General features: G+C 42.6%; 1 protein-coding gene across 1 annotated transcript in view; it reads left to right on the forward strand.

Moving 5' to 3' along the window:
• ANTXR1 (ANTXR cell adhesion molecule 1) overlaps positions 1 to 24319 on the forward strand; it is a 168795-nt gene that overhangs the window by 80247 nt on the left and 64229 nt on the right. The window contains exon 13 of the mRNA XM_054998427.1: positions 24042 to 24137. Within this exon, the coding sequence (XP_054854402.1) occupies positions 24042 to 24137 (96 nt within the window). The remainder of the gene's footprint in view (positions 1 to 24041; positions 24138 to 24319) is intronic.

Here is a 24319-nt window from a genome sequence, read left to right on the forward strand (position 1 = left end):
CTGTGTTTGTTTGAAAGCAATACCTCCCTGGACAGGACCTGAACTGGGCCCCACGTGCAGGTGCCTCTTCCAGGGAATAGAGGAGAAAAGCGGGCAATGCTGCCTTCTTTAGGCCCCAGCCTGGCTTTAACACCAGATAGCAGATTGATCAGACTGCAAATGCTTTTAGTTCAGGCTTGGGACTTGGAACCATTTAGCCTATGTGACTTGCTATCTTTCTGCCCACCTCTCTAGCTTTCTTGTCTGCCACATCCTTGTATCCTGCTCAAAACTTGGATTTGCCTGCGAGCAGTGGCCAACTTCTTTTTGAGAGATGCTCGCTCCTTATCCTGCAAAATACTCAAGTGTGGCTCTGTCTTGGCTGCCGGCATCCAGTGGCTTTGGTCGGTCCCCCTATTGAAAGCCCCCCTCTTCTGAGGACAAATTAGGCAGTCAAGGAACTACTTTTATAACCCCTAGAATGCTTGTTACTTACTCCCCATGGGGTGGAGCAAAGGGAGTTGTATAGCTATGCCCAAGTTGATGTCGTGCTGATATTTTCTTTGGAAAGAAACAAGCAGCCATATCCCAGTACTACAAATTCTGTTCAGTTCAGTGTGGCTGTCTGTTAGCTGAGAACTTGAAGGGATGGTATACACACATGCATGTATGGGCATGTTCTTGCACATGTGCAAAACAGGCCTGTGGTTGGTGCATAGTGAGATATTTTCATGCTCTGGCATCCTTTGAAACACATGCCTGAGATCACAGGCCTCAAAAATTGGTAGAAATGGGGATCACAGAGGAGGCAATAAAACTGTTCCTGGGGGCAATTGCATGATTGAATGTTTCACTGTGCAAAAGAACTCCCAGCACATAGAAATTAAGTGTGTCAGGGAGAAGAATTCTAGTCTAGCTTTCTCCCAGTTGCAATAGTTCTATATGTGCAGGGAATATTTTTCTGTAGTACTCAACCATGTGATCTGCTAGGATCTACTGTACCATCTTATCTGCGGTTTATGTGAATTACCCCCTAGATCCCTTGGCAAAGAGACTGGTTGGGTTGTGAATCTGCACTCTACTGGTTCGAATCCCACTGTTGCCATGAGCGCCATAGGTGGCCTTGGGTAAGCCACTCCTCTCAGCCCCAGCTCCCCACCTGCATTGGGAGGATAATAACAAAACTGTCTTTGTTCACTGCTCTGAGTGGCTCACTGATCTGTCTAGAAGAGCAGTGAATAAGCAGAGTTATTAGTATTATGGTGAATTCAGTCTGCATTTTTGGCTTGCCACAGCAAGTACTCAAAAATGACATTTGCAGTAATTTGCCAGTCATCCTGTCATTCCAGCTTGAATTTACCCTCTAGTGAGGAAGAGTTCATGGTTGGAATTCAGCTGGGTTGCAGATGCCACAGTTTTGTGACGTGGACCTCACTTTTTGAAGAGAGTTATTAATCAGCTGTTTATATGTTTCATTTGCTTGTGCCTCTGCTAAATCCTTTGGGCTTAACTTGTCAGCCGAAGCATCATCACTTAAGCATCAAGAGAAACTTACTGACGACAATGAGGAATTAACATAGTCCTTTTACTATGCTATGGCTTTCTTTTAACATGGAAATTAGCACCTCCTTTCATTTTAAGAGCAGAACTGTCTGAGTTATGAAAGGTGTATTCCCAGATGTCAAGCATGCAATGTATGTACAAAATCATAAAATATCAAGAGTTTTGAGTCCCAACGAGTTGGTATGACGTAGCTGAATGGAACTGAATGCCATTACATCCAAAGCTGTATTAGTTTAAGTCTAGCCTTGGAGAGATTCAAAGCTGGTTAAACTGCTTTATAAGGTTCCAAGGTACAGCACTTTTATCATATGATGACCATACTCTGAAACAGCTTTTTTTGCCTGCCTTCCGTTTGACTTCCAACCTGATTAAGTGTTTTGGAGAACTCAAAAGCTTGTGTATTGTTTGTATCATTTTGGTTGGTCTTCAGAAAAATATTACAATGCTTTCATTTTGAGGGTTCTTTTGTTTATATCCATGTGGCTACCTGGATCCTCCGTTTATTGTTCCTCGCTTTCCTTCCAAGAGTAGTAGCAGCTCAGGAGGACTGGTTTCTATTGAGGAAGCTGCACAGTGGAAAAGGGGTTAGTGCACCCCTACGCTATGCTAGGACTCAAATCTTCCAGCCCATGATTGCTGTGGGAGATACATTTGCAGGTTGTCAGTGTGAGCATGTCCCTCCATCTTGTTCTTGAGCTGGATATGGATTTGATAGTGCTTTGAATTTCTCTGATTCATGATTACTCCTTTCCTTGACAAGCCCACTTTCTTCTTTTTCTCCTCCTTTACTATATCATGATGGATCTCTCACTTCAAGTGAAGAAAATGTAAACGATGTAAGCGGCTGCCGCTCTTCCACCTCATATAAACTGTTTCTTATTCCCAGACTCCTCATATTTGCAATTGAGTTTTCAAGAGTGGGTCCCATTGTGTCTTCAAGAATTCTATACCATTTCAATAAAGTGCACTATGCAAAAAAAATAGATTTCCGTACACTTCCTTTATGTCCTCTTTATCCATTTTTGTCTTACAATAATCAGAAGGTGCGTGATTTTTGACATCCTTTTTTATTTTAACAACAACAACAACAACAACATTCAATTTATATACTGCCCTTCAGGACAACTTAATGCCCACTCAGAGTGGTTTACAAAGTATGTTACTATTATCCCCACAACAAAACACCCTGTGAGGTGGGTGGGGCTGAGAGAGCTGCAAGAAGCAGTGACTAGCCCAAGGTCACCCAGCTGGATTCAAGTGGAGTGGGGAATCAAACCCGGCTCGCCAGATTAGAGTCCTGCACTCATAACCACTACACCAAACTGGCTCTTTCGTTTTCTTTCATTCATTCTTTTGTCCATTGTAGAACTTAAACTGTTTTATTTTGCCACTGATGGGGAGAGAAGGTTTGTGACTTGAGGAAGTGGGTATGGGAAGAAATGGGAACAGCACATGGGGCCACAGGAAGGAAATAAGGCTGGTATTGAGCAGAAAAATCAGATTGCCCAACTATGAGGATTCCTTTCTGTTTTAGGAGTGGGGTGTGTGCATGCGCATGCCATCTGATTTTTCTGTGTTATCATGAGAACAAGAAACTTGTTTTATTTAAGAAGGAAGCTGTAATTCTTGAATTTCTTAGGATTTCTTGCAAGAACTCTCATTTAAGTAACCATTCAGCCAAACTCTAGCTAAATCAGGGAACTGAAGTCCAATTTGTATATTGAGAAGAGCATGTTCTTCTCAAAAGCATCCTCTCCTCCACATAGCCTACCCACTTGAGCATTATTCTTAGTATACTCTGAGTATCTCACCTATGCCTGAATAACAAACTCTTAGATGCAGTGGAGTTAGCCGTGTTAGTCTGTAGTAGCAAAATCAAAAAGAGTCCAGTAGCACCTTTAAGACTAACCAACTTTACTATAGCATAAACTTTTGAGAATCACAGTTCTCTTCGTCAGATGCATGGAGGGCAAGAAGAAACTGGTCAGATATATAGGTGGAGAGGGGAGGGTGGAGTAGATGCAAACTCTGTTGTTCTTCTCTGGAGGCTGGTATTTGGAAGGGAAGAAGAGGATAGTTGACCCTCCCTTCCCTGAACCACATGTGTTCATATCTTTCTCCTGTGGAGCTTTATAATCTCAACAACTGGAACATGTTTTCCTAAGGGTTTTTAAACTTATTGAAACATGGAAACTTTGGCACAAGGCAAGATTTTGATTTCTCTAACTTTTCTGAAGGCTCAATCACACCCAAAGCTTTTGCAATTAATTCGACTTTGGGCACCATTAAATCATGTGGTCTTGCCCTGAAATCAGTCTTCTGTCTACATCATTGAGGAGGAAGCTGTTTTTTAAAAACCTTCATAGGGTTTTATTCCAGCAGTTTCCAAGAGATGAGTCGGGGCTTGCCAGTGGATTTAGACGTAGGTTAGAGGTAGGCCTCTAGACCGCCGAACCTTGCTGTTGGGGCAAAGGCGCCTGTTGGCTGAGTTGCCTTGTGAACCAATGTAGCACCTTTCCCACAATTAGTATGTACACATTGAATGCAGAAAGGCCATTTTGAATGCACTTGTATCAGTTTTCTGAATTAATTGATGGCTGTGCTTGAACACTGGTTTTCAGTCGTATTTCATCCTTCCTCCGTATGTGATTCGATCTTGCATTCATGTTCACCCTTCTTTCTCCTAAAGGCATGATGACTGCCGGGTGACTCCTCAGTCACATCCAACCCACAGTACAATTCCCTCCAGGCAAAACGGCTGAAAGTGGTGCAGGGATTCTCTTGTATCACTGCAAATCCAAGAGGCATACCTCCATGCTCAAAAGAAAAGAGCGCTTTAGAAGTCTCTGAGCCTCCCTTTCCTTTCCTACTGGAATGTTTGCCTGCCAACTTTTTTAGCATGGGAGACAGAACCAAATTAGCCAAGATGGCCAGGGGAACAATGTGGTCATGGTCAGGAAAGGCTCTGGCTTTCGATCAGCTTGGCTGGAGAGCAATCCTGCCTCTAGGTTTTAGAGAGCAAAACACCCCCAGTTCATCCCTTGCTGGCAGGCAAGTGAGAGAGCAGGCAGCAGAAGCTATTGCACTTCTTCCTTACCATTACTGCGTACTGTCTTACTTATATGCTTAGAATTCCTTAGAATGTCGTAAGGACTGGTGGGGAGGGGCAGTGTCAATCCCTAATGTCTTCCACCACCGCCTGGTAAACATGTCGACTGTTGCTGCACTTGCACACATACAGAGAGGTTGAGAAACCCGTTCCATATAAATGCTTTTAGCAGCAAGTTCCTAGGAGAAAATCCGCTACAGTGGCCCAAACTGGGAAAATATTTGCCTACGCGACTCAGGTTCTACGGTACAGCTATAACTGATCAAGCAATGTGTGCATTTCTGGCCCCTGTTGCTTCACAAATAACCTTCCTGTACCATGTACCTCTCAAGATAAAAGACAAACAAGCCTCCTGTCAAGAAAAGAATGAATAAAATGTGTATATTTAAATAAAAGCGGGTAGGGAGTGAGGTTTATTTTGTCCTGATGCTTGCTTTGGAGAAAAGTTATGATGTATAAATAAGACCTTTTTTGCCCTCTGGCTGAATTCTGGTTGCATTAGACTAGGTCTATGTTTTTTTAAAAAGTCATTCAGTTATTTTAGATTCTCAATTTAAATAAGCCAGTAGGGGTTGGTGGATTAAGAATGTATTTGTATTTCCCCTCTGTTGGGAATCTTGCCAGAAATTAGGTGGGGAGAGCAGCACGATGTAGGAAAATATAACAGCAGTCTATGGAAAATAGGTGGGACTTCTTGGAGGAAGCAGGATACCCAGAAAGGCAGCAGAAGTTCCAGCTGAGTGCCTGTGCTAGTGCCAAATCCCACCTGTTGGCTTCCATAATTATCTGCTCCAGGTCTAGTTTTTCACATTCCGGAAGATCTGCCCCCACTCAGTCATGGCCCGTGGTTCTGAGATCTAAGCCAGGTGTCTTGGCTTGACAAGCCTGTCTCCAATTGGCAGCCTCCCGCTCCAGTGATGAGAGTAACCCGGAAGCAAGAATTGGGATGGATTTCCTCCTAGACATGCAGCCAACCAAGACTTGGGAGGTGGAAATGCAAACTTCTTTAACTGATTCAGGGATTGTTAGGTAGAGGCTGGTCTACCACCAGTCGTGCCAGTAGAAACCCTCTGTCCAATAAACTGTATCTCTGAAAAGATAACTCTCTCCTTCAGAATGTATAATGCCCCTATTTCTTAACAAATATCAGGAACCACATCTTGCTCTCCCCTGCTTCTGCACTGGATTCAGCTTAAAACTATATTGGCTACTTGGAAATTTGAGGACTGAAAATGTGTCACAGGAAACCTGGCTGGATCCTGCTGCACGGCACGCCCACAAAACTATTAAATTTAAGAGCAAAAAATCCATCTGCCTGTGGCGGAAAACTGGTGCTCAGAGGCATGCGGCCTGGAGGTGGGCCAGGAATTCTGCTCTTGTATGTACCCCTACCTGTTAGGTTATAGCATGGAGCTCACTGCTAGTAACGGCTGGCAGGTGAGCATTTTGAAGAACCCTGTTTGTGATGTGACTAGACCAGCAGCAAAACTGTTGTCTCTGGCTTTGAGTAGTGCAAAAAAAAGGGAGGGGGCTGTGTATGCCCAGGCAGTCCAAACAACCCCTTAAGGGAGTGCTGTGTGCTTTTTCCATTCTCCTTCAGTGCACTGAGCCAAAGGACCAAGGAGCCAAGGGTAGCTGGCAGAATTCTGAAAATCTTTTGGCTTTTGGATTCTACATATTTAACTATTGAATTGTTTAGCCTGCCTTTCCTTCCAATCCAGAGGTATATGACAGCCAGTATTAATAGATTATTAAAAATATGGTAGCAAGCATTTGGAAATAATTGGTATAAAAGTAACATGTTTATTGAAAAGTAAGGAATTATCACAAGGTAAAGAGATGCAGAAGAGATATTAAAATTCCCTTTTGTACAAGATAAGAGATAGAAATAGGTTAACATTTTTTATAGTAACCCATATTTATATTAAAGGTTATGGAAAGCAGTTGTATTAAGAAATAAGTAGTGATTCTGCCATTAATTGTAATTGTTAAAAAGGAAAGGATAGTAAGGAGCAGCAATGAAATAACGAAGTCTTTTTATTAATAGTATTATTAATATTAAAAATAAGCAGGAATAGGCTCAAACTATGCTTGTGTAGTATAGCTGGAAAATATATACCAGTTAAGTTTAATTAATTTTTATCTTAATATTGGGAAAACTTTTGGTTTTAAACCCTGTATTTTTGTAATCTTTGTAGCACCAAGTTAAATATCTGCTTTAATTTTCCTTCCCCCTTTACCCTTTTTCTTCTGTACCCCCTTCTGAATTGGAAAAAAAATTATAGCCGTTTTGTAGTATTCTAAAGGTGAATTGGTCATTCCTATGGACATGGCCTAAAGGGGAATGCCTGGAAGAAGCCAGAGCCCAAAGTGGATAGAGAGAGCTTTGTTTCCTCTTCCGTGATACAGGAGCATCCAATGAAGTTGATGAGAAATAGTTATAGGGCAGATAAAATAAAATACTTCTTTACTCTACAAGTAATTAAAAGTGTAATCCTATGAAGAGTTACTCCAGTCTAAACCCGTTGAAATCAATGGGCTTATACTGGAATAACTCTCCTTAGGATTGCACTGTAAATTGTGAAATTCACTGCCAGTGGACATAGTGATGGCTGTCGACATAGATGGCTTTGAGAGGGGATTAGACAGATTCTTGAAGGAGCGGCCCATCAATGGCTATTGATCATGGGGATTGTAGGTAACTTCCATATTCAGAGGTCGTAGGTCTTTATGGCAGTGCTGCGGAGCAACATCAGGGGAATGGCTTAGCCTCTGTGCCCTCTTTGTTGGACCTCCAGGACAACTAGTCGGTCACTCTACGAAACAGGAAGCTTGACTGAATGAACCACTGGTCTGATCCAGCAGGGCTCTTGTGATAAAGAGAATGGCGATATTTTGTAGTTATTGTATGTATTTCTTAATGAAGTCTTAATTGGTCAGAAAAGGCCTTTGTCCAAATGCTATTTAGGGCGTGGGACAGGTGATTCCCCCCTCCGCATCCTGCAGAAAGAAGAGGTAGATGAGTTTCTGTGTGTGAAAAAAAAAGGAGCTCTAGATTCTGGAAGACAGAGAGAAGCAGAAAAACACTGCAGTGAATTAACAGAAGCATCTGGAGGGTACAGGAGATCTCTTTCTTGATCTCTCTGGGGATCTGATATGGTATAGTGGATCTCTTGTCCTGTAGGGGTACTTCTTTGCCTCCACCTGTTCGCTGCATATACATATGTATATGCACAAAAAACCCTGTTAGTCTCCCATGCTCTGGAGAATCAAAAGGAATCCATCCAGGCAAGTGCTACCCCTGGAATTTCTCACTGCTCAGAGAAGTAGGGCACATACAACTAAACAGTATATGAAAAGTAATTTTAAAGCCCAGAATACATTAAATACATATAAAATAAAGCCATTTTAGCCACATGGGTCTCATTACATTCCAGTGCATGCCAGAGGAAGAAAGGTTTTCAAAAATCTAAAGATCTTTGGCTTAAGTAGAATACTTGCAAGAAGCTATACATTGATAGTGGAGTGGGGGAATGTGGACCGACAATTGCAAGTGACAACTGGAATGGGAACCACACTTAAGGGCATTGAGAATTTGCAACCAAAAGGACATCCTGAACTCTCACAGAAGTGCACTGAATATTATATAACCGCACAAAAGGGCGTTCGGTATTCTGCCAGAATCTGCTGATTCTGAGACAGAGGAAGTGGCTCACAGAAATCTCTTGAATGGTTTTCAGACACAAATAGTCCCATCACATTCCAAGGCTGGCTTCTTCACAGCCAAATAAGGTGATTCTTGAGAGGGGGCGGCAATTCTATCATCAGTTGAAAAGAAGGGGCTGCTGACCTTGAGGTGGACACTCAACTCACAGTCACCTCTAGTTGTCAGATTTCTGAATGGTTTCCAAATGCAGTCTGTCTGACCAGTGACGATAGTCGAAGAGACAACATGTGAGTATATAGTACTTCTCATTCTAACCACTTTCCCTTTCCAACCTGTTGTCTTTCACAAAGTCTAAAATACAATTTCACATCTCCATTGATGTTCATGAAGTTTCAGTGACATGGGTAATTTACGTGCTCACCTTGCTCATATCCTCCAAATGCTGAAAGAGAACGTGGGACCTTAACTTCATTAACTACCAGCAGCTCCTCTGCACACACAGATGCCCCATCTATGAACACTGGCATTATTTCTTTAATGACATCCACATCTGGTTTGTTCACTAGTGGAAACTCTGACTCCTGCTATGAAGGAGCAAGTAAAGGCATGTTTTTACAGGTGGCATGCCAAGGGAGCAGCTGTGTTTATAGCCCTTTGGGCAATGCCTGGAGCAAAATCTGAGAGAATCTCACCCAGTGGCCACCATCCTTTTAATCTGTTATGGGTGGGGGGAAAGTTGTCAGTATGGACTAGGAGGGCTGGAGTCTGAATGTTCACAGAAATCAAGGGTAGAATGCTTGATCAGGATCTGTGCCATACTCTGATCCACTCAGAGCTCCTTCCACTCAGGCAATTCTTATGACGTGGTGGGCATTCCAAAAGGAGATGAGATTTTAACCCTAATCTCTGACATTCAGTTTTCTATGGGCCAAACTTCAAGTTACAACATATGCAAACTCACCATAGGAACTTGCAGCCACAGTGCAGCTGGGAATACTTGGTAGGTACTCCATTTAAAAGCAGACAAGGTGGCAATTTGGACTGGGACCACAGTATAGAGGTAGGGAGAGTGCAAAGAGCCCCCGACAGGGCAAATAACACACACACACCCTGCACTGGTGATTCACATCTGTAAAAAAGGGGGAGGAGGAGCCCTTCTTGCCCCCTACAGTGCCGTCCCAATCCAAATCTGCAATAGGGTTGTAACTAAGTCCCATGGCAGATTTGCATATATTGTAATATGTATGTGGCCCTATATTCAAGCTGTTTTCTGTATGTATGTATTTGATCCTATAATCACGGCTTCACCACAGCAGGTATTTTATGAGATTCTCTTCTGTCAAGTTTGGCTGCTTTTCTAGAAACCAGAACAAGTATAGGATCAAAGTAAACTGGAGTCTGAAACCAACTGCGAGTTTTAATTTCCTTTTTATTAGCCCAAGTTGTTTCAGTTATATTAAAAAAGAAGAACCCAACATGTGCATGATAAAATGAATGATAGACGGCATCTTTTGTGCGGCAGAGAAAATTGGCCCCAGGGAAGCCACACAGAATGGCTTTTGTGTATACTTCCTTTAAAATAAGAGACCTCGGGATGAAAATTCTCTAGCTAGGACTTCTCTTCCAGTCTCCTCCCCCCCACCCCCCGGGTTTCTTTTTTGAATGTGAAGGCGGCTCTTACAGACTTCAGCTTTGTAGGCATGCTTCTGATGAACACATTTACCGGTTATCCTCCTGTTTCTGCTTTGGAACTCCCTTTGGAGGCTATATTTTCAGCATGGCTAACCTCTTTGCAATGCAAGATTCAGATCAGCATCAGAAGGACTTGTTGTCCATGTCCGGGGTCTGAGACACAGCCCCCAGCCTTGCCGGGAGGAAGCAATGGGAGGCAGCTGGGAAGTAGCTGCCCTGCCACCCCAGCCGGCAGCCAGGGCCAAAACCTGCCCATCCCAGGGGAAAGGGGCAAAGGTCCAAAGCCTCAGAGGGCTAGAAGGGGCAGGGAGAGGCCAGCCAGTCCCACCCTCCAGGGGGAGGATAGGGGGCTAAGCAAAACGAAGGGAGAGGGCAAAGACAGGGGGAATAGGGACCCAGCAGCTGCCCAAACAGAGCCCTTACCAACCAAGGAGGAGAAGCAGCCACAACAGCTCAGAGCCGTGCCCCAGCCCACATCTCAGCTAGAAAACAGTAACCTGGCTCAGGAGATGCCAAGAGCAAAGCTCCTCCAGGTGGAGCTGCTGGAGGCACTCTGCTGGAAAGGTGGGGCAGCCAGCCAAGGGGCCACAGCTGGGCCTGACTTCAACAACCAGCTCAGCCAGAGAGGCCTGGCAGCCAGCCAATGAAACACAGCTGTTGCTGACCTGTGCAGCCAAGCCAGCTACCCCAGCTGCAGCAGCTTGAGACAGCCCAGAACAATTCTGGGAGGCAAGAGAGGGGTGTGGCCTGGCAGGTGGAGCCTGCAAGGAGGGTGGGGCAGGGAGAGAAGGCCCTATAAAGGATGGCTCAGCAGAGCACTGGGGTGGTGGGTTTGAGGAGGAATGGTGGTGTGTTGTGGGCTACCACTGTAAAATACAAATATGAATATGAAATATACAAAATAATTTTTCAACATCATTATAAGTGCATTTATAAATTCAAATATGACTGATTGCAGTACTATATACTCACAATTACCAGTTTGATGGATGTAATATCTCAATAATTTACTGTAAAGCAGAAACATATCAAATTCATAAAATGTCATCTCAACTATTATCAAAATTTATCTATGTACAATATATGTCTCAAAGTTTTAAAAAATTATCATACTTACAATCATCAAGTCAAAAAAATTTTTTAGCTTCAAAGTGCATAGCAATGGTTTGCACAATGGCATTAACAATTCAATGTAACAACATGCAGCTGTTAAGTATTACATCCAATTATTAAGTGAATCAAAACTTCTATTACATTTAAAGTGCTAGTGCTCCTAGAGTATCTCATAAGAATGCTGCCAGATCAAATGAGTTATTTAAACCCCTTGGTTCCATTGTTCGCAATTTAAACATCCACCATGCCTCCTGCTGAAGTAGGTCTCGTTGTGACATAGATGGTTCCTTGTAATGACTCACATACATATTACATCCATCAAACTGGTAATTGTGAGTATATAGTACTGCAATCAGTCGTATTTGAATTTATAAATGCACTTATAATGATGTTGAAAAATTATTTTGTATATTTCGTATTCATATTTGTATTTTACAGTGGTAACTGCTTTGAGAAAGGGGAATCCGGAACGGGAACCTCTTGCTGGCGAACCCATCAGCAGTTACACTTACTGTATTACATTTATTGTATTGGAAATATTCAGTTGCATTGCAATATGAAAAATTATCTCTGTAAAAATGTTACTAACCTAATATGAATGATACACTTGAATGATTGGATGAAATTATTTTCCACATGTACTAAACGGTTTGGAATAATCATATGGTTGTTGTGGGTTTTCCGGGCTGTATTGCCGTGGTCTTGGCATTGTAGTTCCTGACGTTTCGCCAGCAGCTGTGGCTGGCATCTTCAGAGGTGTAGCACCTTTTGGTGCTACAGCCCGGAAAACCCACAACAACCATCGTTCTCCGGCCGTGAAAGCCTTCGACAATACATCAATAATCATATGCTTTATTGAATGGTCTTCATAGTTTTTTCATTGATTCTAAATAGCTATTACAGCACTTTACCTGCATAGTTAGTCGGGCACGGTTATATATACATTGTTGTGGAGTTGCTCCGTGCCTCTCTCTGTTTGTATACCACCTGGAGGCTGGCAACCCTAGGCCCAGATCAGAGTGGTGCATGTAAGCTTGTGCAGAAATAACAGAGAACAGAGCCTCTACAGAGCACTTTCCATTCTCAGAGGAAGATTCTCTAACTTCATTCCATGTTCTCATTGCAACTTTTTGGTGCTGCAGTGTATCTTAATGGTGCCAATGCAAGTCAATTGGCATTTGAGGCTCCTGTTATATCTAATGGAACTTTCCTAGGGGCAGCCACTTTGGGTGTCTATAACTCAAACATCCAAAATCCAATCTTCACCAAACTTGGTGGGTGATTAGAGGACTGTCTGCTGAAGACTCCCTGCAAGTTTGGCACCTCTGAGTATGAAGGGGGCAGTCCTAGGGCCCTGGAAGTGATGGACCATGGACCAATGAACCGGTCTGCAAACCGGGGTGGATCCATGAAAAGTTCGTGTTCTGTGTTCCGTGAAATGTGATGGACCAATGGTCTTTGTGTTTTTTTCCTGGTCCATGCCCACCTCTACACCCTAGCCCTACCAACATGTAGGAATTGGTCATATATTTTGAACATGTATATATGTAGGACCCTGTCATACATTTTCAACATGTATATATTTGATTGTAAACGTCATTCTTTTTAGATGCAGTCATTGAAAAGATGACTAGGAAATGCCTCCAATGTGTATCCTATAAGATTTCCCATTAAGAAAGTTAATTTATGTTCCTCTGCGTCTGCCAAGGGTTGTTTTCATTGTTTTCCAACTGGCAACAACACTGTAAGCAAAGCTTTTGGCCTTTGGGGGTTCTTTGGCAGAGAAAAACAGATTTCCAGAACACAGTTTGACTTGCTTCTTGCATTTTTTAGAACTTTGGACAGAAACCTCTTTTCCTATGAAATGTGCTGCACATTTAACGTGAACGTGAATTATCTTTTTTACTGTAAGACTTTTGTAAAAGGGCCAAGAGGTAGGAGACAAATCTGCTCTAGGCATAGTGTGAGCATTGGAAAGCGTCAATGGGTAAGATCTCTATGCGTTTTTAGTCTAGCCTAGTGTTTGGCCATAGACAGAATGGCTGAATCAAAGAACTTACAGACCAGTCCTTTTGGGCAGTTCCCGTTACATGAGCAGATGCTACCCTCTGACATCGGTCCAACTTGTGGGCATTCTGCTGATAGCTGGAATTCAGTGAGCAGCCCAAGCACCAACGTGTCAGGAGCTGCTGGTAATGCTGTGCCAGCAAATGTGTCTTGGCATCTGCTTTAGCACATTGGTGCTCTACAATACTTATAACAAGGAGGTCTTGGGAACCTAAGTTATTTTCACCCATCTGCAGATTTTTCATTTAACAGCTGGAATCCATTATTGATAATGTTTTTATTGGTGAATCTTTTTATTATTATTTAGTTCAGTTTATTACACTTATATACCACCCTCCCTGCAAACAAGCTCAGGGCAGTTCACAACACAAATTAAATACGAAGTTAAATGTACATTTAATACTCATAAAACCAATCACTACATAAGACATCAAATTTAGATATTTATACCTATTCATACCCAGAGCAGCTTACAACATCATTCTCTCCTCTTCCATTTTATCCTCACAACAATCCTGCAAGGTAGTTTAGGCTGAGAGAGACTGATGGCCAAAAATCACCCCAATGAGCTTCTGTAGAAGAGTGGGGAATCGTATCTGGGTCTCCTCAGTCCTTATTCAACACTCTAACCATACACCATTCAACTTCAGTTGCAGGAGAGGCAGGGTCTAAATATATTAAATAAATGCAAATAACATTAGTGTAAATAAATAAATTGTGGTGAGGAGGTGGGTCCAACAACTATTTGACTATATGTTATTTTGTCAACACGTGTCATCTAAGACCAGTGAACGATATTGTTCCAAGTTTATCGGGCCCTGTTTTCTCTCCACCATCCTAGGGAGATCGAAAACCTTTAAGTACTGTCGAGTGACATTTAGTGAAACTCTTCCATGGAACCAGCTCTCTGATGAAGAGAGTTGTGGCTCTTGAAAGCTTATACTACAATAAAGTTGGTTTGTCTTAAAGGTGCTACTGGACTCTTTACTCCTTTCATGGAATGCTCACTTGGCAATAACAAGAGCCTCAGTTTTCAGAACTACTGAGGCCATCTTAAAATTTTATATAAAATAGTCATTAAGTAAATGCATTCAGATCTTCTCATGAAAAAGCATTGTGAACAACTGGATAAGATAAAAGCTTTTCCATTTGCCCATAGATCTGAAATGCATATGAAAGATAGTGCCATATGAATCCAAATTCAAAATCTGTTTAGAAAATGTACCCGATTTAAGAGAATTATGAAATAGAAAGTATCTCCTTTGGCCAGGTCAGGAACATTCAGATCAAAGATGCAAAGTCACAACCAGAAATGAACCAGCATCACGCCCACACATCTCCTATATATACTGTGAATGGGGAGGGGGGAAACATGATGCCATAGTAAGAAATGCAGAGAGGTACTGAGCACTACCTGAGAAAAATTGCATTATCCTACAGAAGTGTATGCCTCCTACATAACTGGTATACCAGAGACATATCAAAACAGCAAAACATTTTGACCAACAAAAGAACTCGAAAATAATTTCTTTCACAAACACAACCAATCACTTTTTTTCAGTAGGTAAATCCATGTGGCAATTGTACTGTTTGTTGTCTTTGCTTTAAAACTACTAAGTTCCCAAATTCTTCAAAAGACAGACATTGCTATATTAGATCTTTTGTTAACTGTAACTCTAAAGGCATCATTTATTGTATGCAACACCTGTGTGATTTCTTATATGTGAGAATAACAGCTCGGCCAGTATTTGAACATAGAAGCTGCATCAGACTAAAGGAATTGCAGGTTCTACTTAACAAAATTTGTGGTAGGGTATGAGCTTTTGTGAGTCATAGCTCACTTCAGATCTGAAGAAGTGAGCTGTGACTCATGGAAGCTCACACCCTACCACAAATTTTGTTAGTCTTATACGTGCTACTGGACTCTTGCTCTTTTCTGCTGCTACAGACAGACTAACATGGTTACCCATCTTGATCAGGCTCTGCTTGTAAAGCACTATACGGTCTTGGGACATTCAGATAAAGAATTTAAGTTCTGGGTCATGGAAAAACTACAAGTGCACTCTTTGCAACAATTTCAGTTTCTGAAGAAAAGGGGGACATTTTGGATCTTCACACTGGAAACCTTGGTGCCAAATGGTTTGAATGAGGAAACTGGTTGTGTGTGTGAAAGAAATGATTTTCCAGTTCTGTTTCTGGTCAACATTCTTTGCAATTTTGATATGTTATATTTGAAACTGTTCCAGTGTAAGGCCATCCGACATCTTCTATACAGTGCAGAGATCTGGGGTTGGAATGAACATCTGGTTTTAACCCTAGAATCAACCCAAAATCTCTTTTTAAAGAGGATTCTAGCTTTGCCTTGCAACACTCCAGCAGCTTGAGTGCATGCTGAACTTGAGTTACCGTCTATCAGAGCCTATTTGCACTTGGCCTTATTTAGATTCTGGAGAAAGGCAAAACAACACACTGCTGCATTCAGATGCCGCTTGTAAAATATCCTCTGTCGCTATTTTCTGGTGGATGACTTTCATGGTGTCCTCTTGCCTGGTCTCAGCATACAAGATTGGATCTTTATGATGGATGCTGCATTGGACAGAAGTACAATTCTCTGTTCAATTTTCTCCCTGGTTCAAGTTGTTCAAAAAGGACCATGGCAGAGCCTCTTGACCAGAATTACCTTTCCGGTTTCAAACAATGCCCTCAGCCATTCTAGATGGTCATTATACACAAACTGCTGCCCATGTATGTATTTGTGGACCTTCAGTCCCTGAAGACCTTCCACATTGTATTTTGTTCTGTCCTTTGCATCTAGAACCCAGAAATAAATTCCTTGCAGTAATCCTGAAAGACACTGATTCCTTTTGTGTGATGGAGAAATTAATTTTCCTTCTTTCCGATTTGGATCCGCATGCCACTTATAAAGTAGCTCAGTTCACCCTGGCACCTAAGAATATTCAGGCTCAAGTTGTGCTTAATGGCTGAAACTCTTTCAGCTATGTATAAGGAAGGTGCTGTGTGTACTTTATTGTACTTTTGTGTGCTTTTAACATTATAGACTTGTCTTCTGTTGCTGTTTGTTCATGTTTTGCTTGTGTGTTTAATTGCTTAATTGCGATGGCCTTTGGCCACATGAAATAAACATTTTTCTGCTTCTGCAAGACCAATGATACTGCAGTGAAGCCTGAGATAATGAGCGTTTAGGTACAAGGATTGCACTGGTGGGTTTTGTCATGTGCCAGAAGCATAGGTTAGTAAGCTGAAACTTTCCAAATGTCCATTGCTTTCAGATTTGGGGGTGGGGTTAAGAATCTCAACAAATACAGTTTTTCTATGATTTTTCACTTACTATGACTTGATTAGGTGCATTGAGGAAGTATTTCTGAATCTGTGTAACTTCAGTGAGCAGTATCAGTACAGCTGCTGCTCTCAACTGGATTAAAGCCACATAACATTGCTTTGAGGTTTTTGCAGTAATTAGATAACATGTGTTTTCATTTGTGCAAATAGATGATCGTATACATAAGATTGAAAGACCTTTTTACATTATAAGGTGTCAAGCTTGAATTGGTTTGAGCAGTACATTAATGAACTGACAATGCAGTCCTAAGCAGAATTTACACCTTCCTAGGTCCACTGAAGTCATTGGGATTAGAAAGGAGTAATTTTGCTTAGAATAGCACTATAAACGATTCATTGGCTGTATTCCCACATTGGCAGATATTGTGCTATTGTTGTGTTGTAGCAGTCATTTATCCATTCAGGATAACTGACTGCTATAGTGCTGTAAAATCCAGTGAAGCGTGGATACTGCCATTGATTAACAAGGCCAATTTTAATTTAAGAAGTTGGCTAGCCTTTTGAGACTATTTTGTTTCTGTTATGTTACTGTAATAAAAAAATATAATAAAGGGGACTTTCCGTCTAAGGATGAGAAATAGTGTTTGTTAAACTTTTATCTCAAAAGTGCACCTATAATTGAGGTGGTAGTAATATGCAGATGTAATTGACTTGGTGATCAGTCATTGAAAAGATAGTTGATTAATTAACTAAAAGTTCTTGAAATCAGCTGAGTCTCCTAATTTAAATAAGTACAGAAGTTTATGCTTTCAAGAGTGTGGAAGCTGGGGGACAGATTTCCTAAACGTGGTCTTACAAGTGAGTACTTGAGATCTTGGCTATATTCAGACATCCAGTTTAGCTGCTGGTAAGTTGGACTTCTGAATGCAGCCTGCTAGCGTTTTATTCAGGCAAAACTGCCTTTGTTAAGCAGCTTTGATTTAGTACGGACTTCAAGGCTTGGAGCAATCCCAATTTTATTGTGCTGTACTGACATTCTTTAAAACATCTGGGAACTGGAGATGCCTTGCAGCATAAGCAGATGTGGTACAGTATTGCAGTGGGGTTGTTTCTAACTATTCCAAAAGCATATCTAAAAATAACAGCACTTTTTTAAAAAGGCAATAGAAAAAGCTCTTTAATTTTTTCCTTTAATAGTTACAAGACTTTAGACATTTATTAATGAGCAGAATCTTTTCAAAGCTCCAGTTAAGGTTTCCTGCTGATGTTTGACATTTTTGAGCACATTCTGCATCTAATTGAAAGCAATTGTAGATCTTCTGGCTCCTTTCCAAGATCACGTTCTGTTTTTGTGAGTAAAGCATTGCATGAATACAGTATTCCAGAGGGTAGCCAAGTTATATCTGCTTCTGAGTACGAGGAATCTTGCAAAGGGCAGATGTTCCTATGGCCTCTCGGCTGGAACTTCTCCTATGTTCAGTTCTGGGCACCATAGATTCAGAAAAACATTGATAAGTTGGAAAGTTTTTAGATGAAACCTACCAGGATGATGAATGGTAACGGCTCAAGGAGCTGCATATATTTAGCTTTGAGAAAAGAAGATAAAGTGGAGAGGGAGAGAGAATCTTGGCAGCTTAAAAACATTTGCTTCCCAGATTTGTTGTTAAAAGGGCAAGATTCAATTGTTTTTTTTTAAGTGGGGTTTTTGTTTAGGGTAAATATGGAGGAGGAGAACAAGAGAAGTTTGTGTCAACATTTTATTTTAACATTGTGTTGTTATTTTAACATTGTGTTTAAAATTGGATTATTATAGAAGGAAATGGGGGGACTGGAATAATGATAGCTGGATATAAAGAGGAAGAGGAGGCTCTGCTAAGATCAACAGGACTGTTAAGATTTGTTTCAGCAGTGGAGAAAGGCAGTACTGGGAATCCTTCCTTGAAAGCTGCAGTTAACAGGAGAAAAGGCAGGCACATGCTACAAATTTTTACCTCTCACAGAATGTCCACATCCTGCTCCAGCCACCCCAGATTTACTGCCCCCCCCACCCCCACGACTATGGTCTGCCTTAAGTTAGAGGCTTGACCCACAGGTTCCATAGAATGCTGTGGGGACTGACAGCCTGAAAAGTCCTGTGGCAACACCAGGGCCCTCAAGTTGGGGACAAAGCCAGGCAGCAGGAATGAGCCTTGCTGACAGTCATGGCAACTTCACCTGGTGTGAAAAGCTGAGACTGTCAGCATCTCTGCTGTGGGATGGAAGGGGATGGGAGACTCTTTTAAGAGGGAGGAGGGATTTTCCGTCACGAAGACAGGCCTCCCCTGCAGTGAACTGGGGACTGGGTTCTGGGTCTGGGTCATTCCAGGGCTCCCTCCATAAAAGAGAGCCTAGGCAGCTGAGAAGCATGAGCATCTCTGAGGTTTAAGAAGTGGCAGCTTAAGAAGAGGACATACTGAGACACCACTCTTTCATCATAGACCAGATCCTGGAGGCCCTGGCAATGTTCCAAGGAATCCACCCAGCTCATTAGTCTAGGGTTGCTGATTCCCTGGTGGGGGCGAAGGATCCCCCACTCACAGCCTCTGCCCCCTGCTACCCCTTCCCTGGATGGCAGGGGGGAAAGGCAGGGGAACGGACCTCCCAGGGTGTGCTCCCAGTGTGCCATGATGAAGTCACTCTCAGGAACAACCTCATCACACAGATCCCAGAAGCACAGCAGTGCTTTGCGCTGGGCCAATTTGGGCCCCAAACAGGAATTGGCCCAGTGTGAAGCACGGGAACACTCCCGCCGGGGTCTGTGAAATAATGTCACTCCTGGAAGTGATGTCATTGTGCCACAAAGGAAGCGTGTGCACAAGGAAATTTTGGAGGTAAGTGCCGGTCCCTCCCTTCCGCTGGGAGGTAAGGGAACCTGGCCACCCTACATTAGCCCCGCACACAGAATAAAAAGCAGAATAAAAAAATTTAAATGGAGGAAATGGTATGAAAGGAAAAGGTCAACCTCGTTCCCAAATTCAGTTCCCTGGTCTCCAGTGTAGTTGCATGAGGCTGCTAATTTGGTTGTTTCCACATGGAGGTTCTGCTCTGGTTTGTGTCCAAACTGGGGCAGGGGAGGGAGGTGGCACATCCATACAACCAATTCTTTTTTGTTAAAAAAAGTGTGCTAGTACTCCTGTATAAAGTTGTGCCAATTTCTACCAATCCCCCCGTCAGGACTTGGGAGAGTCCTCAAACGGATGCCCATACTTAGAATCAGCAAGAGCCGCCACAGAAAAGGCCCTGAATGCAACAGTGCCCCCTAGCTTTCCATTTTCCAAGTTTTCCCCTACATCAGGGGTGGGCAAATTGCAGCCCGCGGGCCACATGCGGCCCGCTACAGAGTTTTTTGTGGCCCGCCAAGACAGTCAGAAAAATCCGCCTTGAACTGAGATTTCCTTGTTGTGCGCGATATGAAATTAGCACAATAAATAAATTGAATAAAACTACCACTATTTTATTTAATTTATATTTATTGATTTTTATGATACAATATATACCTTTTCTGAAATGCAAAGTTAACTAATAAATGCAATCATTTTAAAAGGTGCGGCCCTCCGCTAACCTCCGCTCCCACAAAGTGGCCCCTGAGCTAAAACAATTGCCCACCCCTGCCCTACATAGTTTGATACATGTTTTTAGATACATATTTGTGTGCAGCATGAACAGGAAGCTGTATATTTTTGCAGGTTCCAACCACATTTGTACCACTTCCCTTGCCTCAGTCTCCTGTGGCCGCCATCTTCCCTTTCTGTGCCACCAAAGGGTTTTGTCAAACTATTTTTTAAATAGTGAATTGCTATTCACTGTGTAGGAACAACCTTAATTAAAAAAAACAAACTTGTGTCATTTCTGGTTTGATCTCAAGAATCTGGAGAGCCTCTGAAAGTCAGAGTCATCAATACCTGACTTCCTGGACCGGTCGTCTGGCTTAGTTGAAGGCACTTCCCTTTGTTCAGGACTCCCATAGTCATCCACTGGCCATGTTGATTAATCTGTATACATGTATGTGTGAAACTGGCCTGTACACCCCGTGTGTGAGGATTTGTGAAACTATTATACTAGAAGTAATCTACATTTATTATGTGGTCACTGAATGTTTTGTTGGTTTTGTTTTATCCTCTTTTGGTTTTTTTTGACTGTCTGGATCTTTAAACCCAAAGCCTCTTATATGAACTCCTGCCAAACCTAATTTTGCTTCCTAGCTGATCCCAAAAGCCTGAGGACACCAGCAAGGAATGGTACAGAAATATTAACTGGTCTCTAGAAGCTAATAGTCAGTGCTTGCGATTAAATTTGGAAGCTGCTCAAAAAAATATTTCATTTTAAGGGCATTTTACTGACTTAGCAAAATGGTTAGCATGAAGATTCCTCTGGAGAGTTGGCATTTAATGAAGGAAGCATCTGGGGGAACCTTGATGTCTCAGGTTCATGGGGTTTAACTGGTGATGGCTGCCTGTAAGTTCTGCCTGGCTCAGCACCTCAGGCCCATCATGGTCTTTGGTCTGAGCTCCGAACAGTTGCATACCTTCAACTTTTAGTTCCTGGATCATTTGCACGGCACAGCTAAAGGCATCACAGTGATAGTGACGTGACAAAATCAACAAATGTGAAAACATAATAAGTATTTGCATACATCTGTGGCTTTTCAAAGCATTTTAAATGCATTATATTATTCATCTTTACAATAACCCTGGGAGTGTTGGAGTGGGACATTAAAATGGCCCAGAAGCAAGCTGTGCCAAATAATGATGACGATTGGTATAGGTGGTCTCCTGTGCTACTGCTAGCCTGGTCCAAGCTGATGAGTTTGCTACTTGGATAGGGCCCAGCTGGCCATGGGGTAGGAAGAAGTGATGAGTGAGGTGATGATATATGTATCATCACCAGGGCTTTTTTTCAGTGGGAATGCAGTGGAACGGAGTTCCGGCACCTCTTGAAAATGCTTGGCAATAGTGCGTGAAAATAATATTGTTTCAAAGAATCCCATGTGTTTCTTCCTCATTTCTCTCTTGAGAGTTCTGCCACCTCTTTTCTTAGGAAAAAACCCTGATTATCACAGTTCACTGGCTGTGCACTGAGCATCCCATACAGCATTGCCAGCACCACTAGGGCTCCACTTATATTGTTCCTGGCTGCCAGCAGTCCTGCAGGCTGTAGCCCACAAGGAGTCTTCCCGATACATTGAAGGACCATTCGGACCCTGCCTAGAGACAGAGCTGAAGGTCATTTGGAGCAGGATAGAGGCTCATCCCTTGTTGCCTCTGCTCAAACAGGTGTGTCAGGTTTGTATATTGCTTGCATAGTTTCAAAACCTGCTTGACCAGGGAAGGTAGTCCAGAAAAAAGAAATGTATTTACAAAAACTCACAAAGCAGTAATGCCTCTAAGCTACTGCTCCCAGTTCTCTCAAAACCTATTGATTGTCTCTCTCCAAAAGAGGGTTATTAAACCACTTTTGTGAATGGAGGTGGGGCTAAAAGATGGGTGTCTTCTGTGTTTTCCTTCCCTTCAGGGCACATCCAATCACACCATGTTTAGAATGGTCATTCCACACTGTGCCTTTTTATGTGGACCTTCCTTGTGTGCGCGCGCGTGTCCTACCTTCCTTTACAGACTTTTTTGTGTACATGTGCTGTTGTGATCTTGCGCTCTATCCATTTGCACATGTGCTGTGTCGCTTTATCAGTTACTACCCCCAAAGTGCGCTGGTGAATTGTACCTTGCATACTTGTCTGTCTTTTGATTGGTTAGCTGCTTTCCCACACTGGAATGGTCTTAATGGCTGTGCTGTCCTTCCTACCCTTTTTGAATTACAGATAGTAGCTAAAGAATTCAGCATAGCTGTGATCATGGCCAGTCGCAGGAGTAAGGTGATAGTGCTTTGGAAGGTTCTTGTTGAGGTTCTTAAAAAGAACCCTTATGTTGTTTTGATGCTCCATTCTGTTCACTAATAAAGAATTTTGCTGTGTTTATACTCCTTATTGTTAAGATCGAATTCATTATTAAAGGTAAAGTTAGTCCCCTGTACAAGCACCGAGTCATTGCTGACCCATAGGAGGATGTCGCACCACGATGTATTCTTGGCAGACTTTTGTTACGGGGTGGTTTGCCATTGCCTTCCCCAGTCATCTACACTTTAACCCCAAGAAACTGGGTACTCATTTTACCGACCTTGGAAGGATGGAAGGCTGAGTCAACCTTGAGCCGGCTACTTGAACCCGGCTTCCACCAGGATTGAACTCAGGTCGTGGGCAGAGCTTGGGCTGCAGTACTTCAGCTTACCACTCTGCACCACGGGGCTCTTATTCATTATTACTGTGCACAAATTTCATTCACAGAAACTGTGTGTGTGTAATACAGAGGCAAATTCTGCTTCAGAATCACCTAAGCACCAGTGAGTCATCATTAATGTTAAGAAATGCTTTTGCAGCTGCATTCTGATTCTTCAGTCATTAATTGTGAACTTTTGAATAGATCAGTTTCTCTGCTAGGGCATTGCTGATGGGTGTCCCTTTTGGTGGTTTCTGCAGTTTCGGAGGAGGGCTTGCTGGGCATCCTTCTGAAGGCAGGACAGGGGGCATGGATGATAAGCATCCTGAAGCTTCACCTCACCGCAGATTGATAGCAACTCAGTGGTTTCCCTTTCTCTGCAGAAGACCCCATGTACTCACACAGACTTGCCTTTCTCCTTAGAGTGCATATTGAAAAGGAACCTATCATGCAGGGCACACAGAGCTTGAAAATGGCACCCAGGTGTGGTGCTTGGGTGGGCTGTTAGAAGGAATGTACCAGGTGGCAGCAAGGAGAGGATTAGTTGCTTATTTCAGAAGTTGTTAACACATGTTCAGTTAACACAAGATCTTCCTTAACACAAGAAAAGATTGGAGGAAAACAGATTTCAGAAAAAGGAGAGGAAAAAATGAAGAAAAGCCAGGACAGCAAGGAATATGCAATAAAGCTGTCAGAAAACAATTTAAAAAAACAGTAACAAAGGAGACTGAAACCGGATCATTAAGGTTGTCTGGAAGGTGCCATGGGGGCTTGTCTAAAGTTGCCTAGTTGGGAATGAACTGTGACCGATTGGTACAGCATCTCCAGTGAAAGGACTTCAGGGTCAGGTGTTGGGAAAGATCTTCCTCTGCCTGAGACCCTGGAGAGCTGCTAGCACTTCAGATAGATGATGCCAAAATATATGAGCCAGTGGACTAATTTCATGGTAAGTTTGTTGCTGAGGTGAGATTAGAACTGTGGACTTCCTAGCTCACACACCTCCTGTGCAATCCTAAGCAGAGTTACACCCTTTAAGTCCATTGAACTCCATGGGCTCAGAAGGGTACAGCTTGGCTTGGGATTGCACTGTTAGCCACTTCATTCTGTGAGTAGCAAGAACAGCTCCCTATTTCATATTAGCTGGAAGAGATCTGCAGCCAATTTCAGCAATGCAGGGGTATGGATAGGATTCCAACTTGAATTTGCCTTCTTAACCATGCTTTGTTCTGCTTTCCTATTGCAGTCTGATGGGACGATCCTGGCAATTGCTTTGCTGATCCTTTTCCTTCTAGTGGCATTGGCTCTCCTGTGGTGGTTCTGGCCTCTGTGCTGCACTGTGGTAAGTCTTTCCCACCTGGCTCTCACTTTGGCGGTTCTTCTGCTGTCATCTCTCTGAGAACAGACCAGTACCTCAAGATGAAAGAAAGCATACCCATGCCACTGAATAGTAGGAGCCAGCCATAGGTTTTCCTTTCCATTTATCTCGAGCGCTTGTTTGTGTGGTTGAGGCCAGAGCTGGTT

The sequence above is a fragment of the Eublepharis macularius genome, chromosome 14 (genome assembly GCF_028583425.1).
Source record: "Eublepharis macularius isolate TG4126 chromosome 14, MPM_Emac_v1.0, whole genome shotgun sequence".
NCBI classification, from domain to species: domain Eukaryota; kingdom Metazoa; phylum Chordata; class Lepidosauria; order Squamata; family Eublepharidae; genus Eublepharis; species Eublepharis macularius.